The sequence below is a fragment of the Vigna radiata genome, chromosome 8, assembly GCF_000741045.1.
Source record: "Vigna radiata var. radiata cultivar VC1973A chromosome 8, Vradiata_ver6, whole genome shotgun sequence".
Classification (NCBI taxonomy): Eukaryota; Viridiplantae; Streptophyta; class Magnoliopsida; order Fabales; family Fabaceae; genus Vigna; species Vigna radiata.
The window spans coordinates 41,054,032-41,063,891 of NC_028358.1; the positions used below are offsets into that span (position 1 = coordinate 41,054,032).

The following is a 9,860-nucleotide window of genomic DNA, read 5'->3' on the forward strand; positions in this document are numbered from 1 at the left end:
AGGTAACTGACAGTAAATTCATCAGTGTAATCTTATACTGATTTGTTTAAAAGTTACCATAAATGTGGAGTGCTTAGTCTACCATCAAAACATTTTACAAAATCCCAGTAGCACAAGCTAACCAAAATTTGTATAATATAGCAAAATAAATATTTAGTAACAAACAATATGTATTTTGGCCAAAAAAAATACTAAGGTTAAATAGTAACTGAAGATCATGATATAAGTATGTGAACAAAACAAAAACTTGATCAATCAATCGAGTTCATACTTAGAAGCTAGAGATTCAGACCAGCCGTTTCCTCTAGCAATAAACGTTCCTTTAGGGAATCTAGCTTTTCCTGGTTCTTTGCTCGAACATTTGGTAAAACCTTCTCTTCATAACCTGGAGCATTCATAATCTTCTCTAGTCTTTCTATTTGCCTGCATAAAAAGAAACACCAGTCTTTTAATTGAAGAAAAAGGAGAAAAAAAAGGAGCTAAGTTTTTAACAAAATAAATTCATGTGTATATTGTTCAAGTGTTAAGGAAATATTATTCATTATGAAATCCCTTCTAATAATTTCCTTCATCATATACTTTGGTCACTTTCTACCCCTTTTCATTGATAACTCAAGTGTTAAAATGCATTTTAAAAATAATAGAATATAAAACATACTTCCTCAGCTCTTCTATCTTCTTGATCTTCCCTTGTTCTGCCTCTGCAGAATTAGTTCCTTGTAATTCTAAATAAACAGAAATACTCTCATTTACAACAGCATCACCATATCCAGATGGAACAGCATCAGTTTCAGAGATTACCTGCGAATCATATAATCAATCAATTGAAGTGAAAAAAAAAATAGAGAAGCGAAATACAGGGGGTATCCATGAGAAGAAAACACAAAAGCAAAATGTGACACTTACTGTCAACGAGGATAGATTAGCTAATGTTACAATCTCCAGTTGGTGTCTATTAATAATCGTAGTAACCACCTGTGTTCGGCAGAGAACAAAAGCCGGTCGCCTAGGAACATTTGCATCATTTTTAGAATCAGTAAAGCATGTTTTATAGATTGAATAACAAACAACCTTTAGTTGAGAAGTTAAGGAAGCGTTTACTTGCACTTTTATTTTGTTTCCATCTTCTATTTCTACTCTTTTTAATTGCAAAAATGTCACATTGTTTTTCAATGTTTCCTGTTTTCAAGGATTTGTCAGGAAACACTTTCTTTTTATTTATCTGTTTCCTGTACAAATATTTGATGACAGGGATAGATAGAAAACAAGGTGATACTTCTGTTATTAAAAATTAAAACAGAAAATAAAAGTGCAAGTAAACACCTTTTAATATTTGACAGAAAGAAATAAACAAAGTACTAGGGGAATTTCTTATGCTCATTTATAAGAAATAAACAAAGTACTAGGGGAATTTCTTATGCTCATTTATATAAAAATCTTATTTGACAATTTTCTCATTTGTCACCCCAAAAGAGAGATTCCACAATTTTCTCATTTGTCACCCCAAAAGAGAGATTCCACATATATTAGAGAAAACAGAGCAGAAAACCTGAAGCTTTGAAAAGGCAGACGTTGCTTCCACATACCTGTCACGTTTTTCTTTAGCCAGTGATCTCAGAGACTTAATAGTAGACTCAATAATGTCCATCTCATTCTCCACAGTTTCATTATTCCAGCCCTGGTGTAAAAAACAAAAACAGAAATCTTATTATTGAATAACCAAAGTATGATAAATACTATACAACAGATCATAAAAAAATAGAAGTACTTAGTCGTAGTTGAAACTTTCAATTTTAACAAAGAGCCTGAATATTATACTAATAAGCAAAACTAACCTCTACAGCTGATGGATAATCACTTATCATGATAGATTCTGCTCTCTTACATTCCTTGGGTGAAGGAAGACGTTGCCATAATTCCTCCGTGACAAAAGGCATGAAGGGATGAAGCAATCGAAGGCCATTGTCCAGACAAAACCACAAAGTATCTTGTGCAAAGCGTCTTTCAGAAGCAAACTTAGTATCGTTACCAGAAAAGTAAGGCTTAATCACTTCGATAAATACATCACACAATTGATACTGCCACCAAGAATAGACAGCAGTGGTAGCTTGTGAGAATTCAAATGATTCTAGAGATTTCACTGTTTTTGTTATGGTTTTATTCAACACTGAGAGTATCCACCGGCAGCTAAATGGGAGAACATCTGGATCTAATTCTGCAGGTGGAATATAATCATCGCCAAGCTTGCTCATAGCAAATCTTACTGCATTCCACAGTTTATTACACCATTGGCGATACCCAACCACCCTTTGAATATCTAGGTTAATTTTGTCAGACTGAAATGGAGATAAACATCACAATTAGATCACAAAAGTTTACTACATTGGTGAAGAAATAGCCATATAAAAACATTGACAAGTAGATGACACCTGGGCTGTGTATGAGACCAGTGCAAAACGGAGAGCATCAGCACCACATTCATCAATACCATTTGGAAAGTCCTTCTTCTGACCCTCTATAGCAGTGGCTAGTTCTTTGGGGTCCAGGTTACCAGCCTCTAACCTCTTGTGTAGACCTTCCAAAGATATCCCATTTATCACTTCAATGGGATCAATAACATTCCCCAAGGACTTGGACATCTTGCGCCCATGTGCATCACGAATCATGGGATGCAAATAAATCTGCACAGGATTGGAAGTATATCAATGAGAAGATCATTGATCAAAAGTTCTAAGGATGTAAGGATGGTTAGTTTTCCTCAAAACGATGATTTAACTGTCTTCACGAAAATCTTAGGCATGCATGACCAAAATTCACAGTAAACGTGACAACCAGAGTACATCAATGAGAAGATCATTGATCAAAATTTATAAGGTATACACGAGTGCTTGGTTAGCTTTCCTCGATGATGACTTAACTTTGTTCACGAATTTCCTTTTCAAATCAAGAAAAATCATAGGCATGCATAACCAAAATTCAGTGACAACACCAGAGTAACAAGCATAATTTAGTACACAAAAAGGTATGATGCTTTCCCAAAACTATCTTATGAGATAGTGACCTCACCTTTGAAAAAGGCACATCACCACCCAACTTCAATCCAAACATCACCATACGAGCAACCCAAAAAAAGATGATATCATGGCCAGTTTCCAGAACAGAAGTTGGATAGAATGTCTTCAGGTCCTCTGTGTCATCAGGCCATCCCAGCACAGATAACGGGAACAGACCAGAAGAAAACCATGTATCAAGAACATCAGGATCCTGGTTTAAATGAAACTTCTTTCCACTATACTTCTGGCTAGCCACCTTTTGGGCCTCCTCTTCATTTCTTGCTACAACCCAATGATCGTTATAAGCACCAAATTCCTGCAGCACGTCATCCTCCAAAGTGACATACCACGCAGGTACTCGGTGACCCCACCAAAGCTGTCGTGAAATGCACCAATCACGAATGTTTTCTAGCCATCTGTAAAACTCATCATAGAATTACAAGAAAAATATAGGCACGTGAGAAGAAAAATAGATAAATAGCAAGTTCAACAACAAACCACTGATTCTGTTTACAATATAACAAATCCTTCAACAATTTACCTCCAGTTTTTTCCCAACAAATTTTAGTGTGAAAATTGGAAGGAGATGAAATTATAGGTTTCAGGTAGAAAAGTTGAAAAAGAGATACATCAAATAATGTTGATAAATGGTGCTGTAATGATGTGTTACAAAATACAATTCCTTGATTATTAATTCATACTAAAACTAAAGTAATAAGCCTTATTAAATGAGGAAACAAACAGTAAATATAGAAACCACCCTTAAACAAATCATCGAAGATACTCATAAACAGTCTTACGTAGAATAATGACCGATATTCAAAACAGGAAAACAGTGACAATGAATTAAGTTATTATATTTCTCAACACCTCAACTGCCTCCATTTCAATCTTCAGCTAGAGCTCTAGCAAGCATAGCTAAACCCATCAGAATATTTTTCACTAATCATTAAAAGAAAATGATAAGCGATGCTACAGTGTCTTGGTTAAATTTCTGCAAATAGTCTAAAATATCAGACCATTTCAGAGGAATACTCTGTAGGATAAATTCTACAATTGCTCATTACAAGAATTGCAAAAGTAAAACAAAGATACAAGTACCTCTTCCAATCAGCCAAATATTGTTTTGGAATAATCTCTAGCCTATTGTTTTCCTCATCAACAGCAGCATTAAGAGCTTGCTTTGCCAAATCATTGCAACTGACGTACCACTGGGGCTTTATCATGGGTTCCACAACATCATTGCTTCTTGAACAAACCCCAAGGCGCATCTCATTATTTTCAGATCCTCTATAAAGACCCTATACAAAAGAAGAAAACGAAAGCAACATAATTCAAAATGATGATACTAATTATAATCTTCCCTTCCATCAGAAGCAACCATTAGTCAGGTTCCATAAACGCACACGTGTACTTTCCAACAAAATACTTTTGCCTGACTTTTGCTATTTCTCATGAATCAAATAATAGCACAACCTTACCTTCTTCTGTAATGCTTCTGTTACTGCCCCTCGAGCTTTAAACCGTGGCATGCCCACAAATTCAGAGCCACCATTGGAATTTATTTTCCCATCATCTGTGAAAACATTAATGAATTCAAGGTTGTGACGTTTACCCACTTCAAAATCATTTGGATCATGGGCAGGTGTAATCTGCAATCAACAAAGAAATTACCATAATGTGAAAATCACTTAAAAAAACTCAAATATAAGTCATTCGTATAGAGAATACCTTAACAGCACCAGTCCCGAACTTTGGATCAACAAGAATAGCATCACAAATTATAGGAAGCTTTCTTCCATTAAATGGATGAATAGCAAATTTTCCATGAAAATGGTTATATCTGTCATCATTAGGATGTACTGCAATAGCAGTGTCACCAAGCATTGTTTCAATTCTAGTTGTGGCAACAACAATTTCACCTAGGTTCCCTTCCACAGGGTATGCAAACTTTGTTAAAACTCCAAATTCCACTGGTTTATCATATTCTGGAACCTTTAGTAGACTCCTTTCTTTTATATCAATATAATCTACCTGCATGCATCAAGCAACTACATTACATATGCAATATTGATAAATCAGATGAAACAGCCAAGACCAAGCATCGGCACACCTCGATATCAGATATTGCAGTTCGTAACACACAATCCCAATTCACTAAACGAAGGTCCCTGTGACAATGACAAAAACAATATTATCTCCACTCCACAAAAGAGCCACTTAGGTTCAGATAATCTGCATGTATACAAATGAAAATATACATCATGTCATAAGTAGAGAACTTGAGGAGCACCCAGAGCCTAGTATACAGAATCTCATGGACACATTTTAATTTAACTTGATTCACCACGTAGATTTCATTTTAATTGATGTATCTTTATATTTAGAATCCAACTAACATCAAAGAATATCACACATCTTTTGTCCCAAACGTGCAGTAATGCACTACCATAGTTAGAATCATGATTGAACAGAAACTTCAGTAGTCAATAACTATGCAAAATTACAAGATATATTTGGTCTGTGGAGAGGATTCAACCAATTCATGTTACCAAAGTGTCTTTCTGACCACTTGGTTCATGTTTTCAGTTAAGATCCACACATGTGGCAGGTAGTTTATGTAAACACATTCTGCCATTCAGATCATTTTCGTGTATGATTGAATAACATCACTAAGTAAACTAGATACAAGGCATAGTCATACAAGTTCCAACTAAACTTGCCTTCTGTAACTGTTACTTAATAATTACAAGGCATCCTATATTCCAAATCCCAATAATGCACTAACTAAAGCTTGACTTCTTCACATAATCAATGATTTCTATCAATTCGTTTTTGAGAACAGACTAAAACTCAAACCAGCATTGATGAAAAACATATAATTTGGTGGTTATGAATAAAAGCATTAGACAGGAAAAACATATTGCAAATGTCCAGCCTACCTATAGACAAGGCCTTGCTCGTAAAGCCTTACAAAAGCCTCTGTCACAGCCTTACTTCTTCTTTCATCCATTGTGAAGCACTGGAAACAGAAAGTGAGTCACAGATAAAATACAAGAGCCATGATAGGAAATGGCATCAGGAAAAATTATCTGACTTGGACAAGCTGTGTTTCAGTTGTCTTGATTATGGGTTTTCTGCTCATGGATTCTATAAGAGTGATTCTACGTTGGACTAAACACTAAACAGGTTATACATTTACCTCACGAGACCAATCCAAAGAGGCTCCTAACCGGCGCAATTGTTGTAATATTGTGCCCCCATACTTGTGTTTCCACTCCCAAACCTATTTTGCCAGTATTACAAATGTAGGAAACAACAGTCAGAATATAAAAATAAAAATTAGCAACTTATCACTAACCTTGACTTCAATGATTATTCCATTAACATACCTCAGCGACAAATTTCTCACGGCCCAGATCATGCCTGGTTAGATTTCTTTCCCGCATTACCTTTTTCTCCACAACTACCTGTGTCATCTCACACAAAAGATATGCTAAAAACAGAGAATGAAGATATGTCATAAAAAAATACATAGTACATCAGCACCGTAACTAAAAACTGAAATAGGCTAACACTACCATTTAAAGCCAATGTTGCGACACAATTATCACAAATTTTAAGGGTAAAAATGTCTAAATTGCTTAATGCTACCTATGCAGACCTTATTGACGTAGTCACAACTTCAATTAGTCACAAATTTGGAATAAAAAAATGACAAAATAGAAATATAAAAAATGACATTGTCTATCAGAAGCTAAAATTTTACACAAAAATCCCAGTAGCAAAATGGAAAAAAAGAAGTTCAAAGGAAATTGAACAAGTTTTTTTTATAGAAATACTTAATCTGAGTCCAAGTGCAAAATAACTATTTTTTTCCTAATTTCATACTATAATTTAAAAAGCTTCTATTCCGCTACGCTGCAACTAAATTAACAACAAATCATAAACAATAAAACAGTTATGGACAATGGACCCGTGAAATTTTCTCAATTTAGACACAACCTGCGTAGCAATCCCAGCATGATCCATCCCAGGTACCCACAAGGCATTGTATCCAGACATTCTCTTCCACCGAATCATTGTGTCCTTAAAGCAATAAATCACAATGAGATTAACAGTTTAGAACAGCTAAACTTAAAATGGGGTATATAAGATACCTCTATTGCGGCTGTTAGAGCATGACCTATATGGAGAGCACCAGTCACATTCGGAGGGGGCAAAACCTAAAACACAGCACACAATCACGTTCTCAACAGGCATAAAAAGGGAGCAAAAAATGCAACTTCTAAATATCATCAAATTTAGGGGCTGTGCAGTGCAGCAACTTTCAGCAGTGTAACCACAAAAGAATAACACTAACACAGAATAAATATTTTCAATAAAACAACGTCATGACACTATCCTTTATTTCGAGTCCAAATCAGACTGGGATTAAACCAATAACAACAAATTTGCTAGCCTATTTCCGGTTCTATTTGATACCATCAAACAGCAATGTAAATACTGTTGAATTTTGAGAAACTTCTTAGTCTAAGATAAAACACTGTAAAGCATGGACCAGTATTTCAAATTTGTATTATAAGGATCTCAAATTGAGAAGGATCATCACTTCTACAGTTCTAATATATGGCAATAAGCAAAAAGTTACTTCACACTCCAGATGTAAAATCTCCGATAAGTTACAGGCACCGTGTAAACATAAAAAATGGTGTTTGAATTCTAATTTCTAAGTAAGAAAAATTGCAGCAATAAACAACTTCATATAGTACCTGAAACTAACAGATATAATAAATTCAACAAGATACTCACAATAACAAAAGGTGGTTTGGAGCTGTTAGCATCTGCCACATAGTAACTTGATTTCTCCCACCACTCATACCACCTAAATTATAACAACACAATAGTTAGGCGTTTCGTAAATTTAAAGAACAATGAGCATATAGATGAAATTAACACCCACGATTTCTCCACTGCAGTTGGACTATACTGCTTTGCCATTTGCCGAGCCATTCGCTTCTTCTCACCCACTGGAGTCTCAGGATCAACATAATCTTCAGGATTCTCATCCTCCGCACCACGCTTTACAACTTTCTTTTCACTTTTTTTAGAAGCATTGGATGATTGCTGTGCTTGCTGCTGCCATCAAAAGGAAGAAAATAAAGAAGTGGGGACTGTAAAAATTATTTATAATATAAAATTGACAAAGACCACAAGTGAACAATAAAAACATAGCAAAATCAAATCAAATGTTGCAACTGTACAACAGGGAAAGCAGGAACTCTAATCACCTGGGCTTGCTTAAGAAGAAACTTCTCTTTCTTCAATTGCTTCTCTCTAGCCTGAGACAAAGCCGTAAATTTGTGACACAAGAAAATAAAAATCAACAATTAGGATAGTGTTAGTCCACCCATATAAAAGAAACTAGCTAAGAAGACTGATAAACCATTAAAACTCAGAAAAACGGATTAAAAAAAAAGCACATTTTTTTCTTAAATCCCGATTAATAAAAGAAGATGGATAAGATGATAATGGGGAAACCTTTTCTTCCTTTTTCTTTTTCTTCTCTGGGTCCTCGGGTGTGGGTTGCACTTGGTCTTTGTTGTTGGCAGAGGATTCCATTGATGTAGAGTGAAAACTGCGTGTCCAAAGCCAAGAACGGCACTTGTAGAATAGAGAAAGCAAAATAAGCGAAAAAGAAAACCCTCAAACCTAGCTGAAGTTAAGTCTTGTTTGTTTCCTTTCGTTTCTTTGTTTCGAATAAAGAGTTACCTTAACTCTGCCAAACAACGGGCCGGGTATCTTCATTTGCACACTCCCATCTCTTGCTTTCAGTTTTTTAACAAATACAATTAACAAATCTCATGTTATATTACAATAAAGACATGTATAAATTTAATATATATTTACACTTATTATTGCCCAGTTAACAACCTAACTTTTATAATATTTATCATTAAACAGCAGTATAAAATCTTTTACAGTGGTAATAATAGAACACACACCCTTGCAGTTAAAAAATTATGTGAAAGTTCAATCAAGCTCAAAGAGTACGTGTCTAATGATAATCATGTGGATGTTAACTTATGATAATAGAATAAAATAATTTAAAATTTGACCGAAAACATGTTCTTTTTAGATATTTAGATTAAACAAATTTTTTTTCTCGTATTAACTTTGAGAATACTGAGGGTGTGGTTTGGTTTGATTTGAATTTTCACTAAAACACATTTAAATAAAATATAAAATATATATGTAGATTGATTTGATTCCATTAAAGAAAAGGCTAAACCAACTTAAACTGTCTTTTAGATGGTCTAGAATAATTTTTGTGGGTTTTAATTTCTAATTCTAATTTTTCGTTCATTAAAGATTTACCTATTTCCGTTTTGAATTAAAATACAACAACAAAAAATGTGCTACTTATAAATTAACAAATAATAAAAATGTAAGACTGAATATTTAAAATTATTAAAATTAAAATGAGATATTATTACAATCAATTATCAACCAATACAAAAATTTAAGATCAACTAGTCTGATAACCGTGTGCATGCACGGTGGAGTTAGTAATATAAAAATATAACATGTTAAAATGATAAATCCAAACAAAACATTACAGGTAGTAGAGGTGTCAATTTAACCCATGGCCCCAAGGCCAGCCCTAACCCACTATTGAAAAAGTCCTATTTTAAGAAGCCCCTTAAGTAGGGGGTCAGAAAAAAGCCCCAACCCCCAAAGCCCCCTCTCAAGTGGGTTAGGGTCAGGGTTAAAGTGGGTTAGCCCCACTCTAAAACTTTAATTAAA

The 9,860-nt window shown here is 34.5% G+C and overlaps 1 protein-coding gene across 2 annotated transcripts; it reads right to left on the bottom strand.

Moving 5' to 3' along the window:
• Nucleotides 1-108: 108 nt before the first annotated feature.
• LOC106771840 (valine--tRNA ligase, mitochondrial 1) lies at nucleotides 109-8,816 on the bottom strand. Of its 2 annotated transcripts, none has more exons than XM_014657836.2 (20): nucleotides 8,595-8,816; nucleotides 8,345-8,395; nucleotides 8,017-8,189; nucleotides 7,866-7,938; nucleotides 7,214-7,279; nucleotides 7,059-7,142; nucleotides 6,446-6,523; nucleotides 6,256-6,339; nucleotides 5,996-6,075; nucleotides 5,167-5,224; nucleotides 4,785-5,087; nucleotides 4,535-4,705; nucleotides 4,155-4,354; nucleotides 3,067-3,469; nucleotides 2,430-2,681; nucleotides 1,836-2,336; nucleotides 1,587-1,678; nucleotides 907-1,006; nucleotides 659-801; nucleotides 109-423 (listed from the first exon to the last, which is right to left on the bottom strand). In XM_014657836.2, exons 1-20 carry the CDS (start codon nucleotides 8,673-8,675, stop codon nucleotides 279-281), a joined length of 3,138 nt encoding a protein of 1,045 aa, XP_014513322.1. In that variant the 5' UTR covers nucleotides 8,676-8,816; the 3' UTR covers nucleotides 109-278. The 2 variants fall into 2 exon arrangements, with proteins under 2 accessions (XP_014513322.1, XP_014513320.1); XM_014657834.2 differs by having other exon boundaries at nucleotides 8,017-8,192.
• Nucleotides 8,817-9,860: the final 1,044 nt, after the last annotated feature.

What these genes read in the sequence shown, in the direction of transcription:
- LOC106771840 (XM_014657834.2), bottom strand. Translation starts at nt 8,675, where the DNA reads ATGGAATCCTCTGCCAACAACAAAGACCAAGTGCAACCCACACCCGAG. An exon ending in CCAACTGCAGTGGAGAAATC is followed by an intron (nt 7,939 to 8,016) that starts GTGGGTGTTAAT and finishes GTTATAATTTAG; the next exon opens with GTGGTATGAGTGGTGGGAGA. An exon ending in CTAATCTATCCTCGTTGACA is followed by an intron (nt 802 to 906) that starts GTAAGTGTCACA and finishes TATGATTCGCAG; the next exon opens with GTAATCTCTGAAACTGATGC.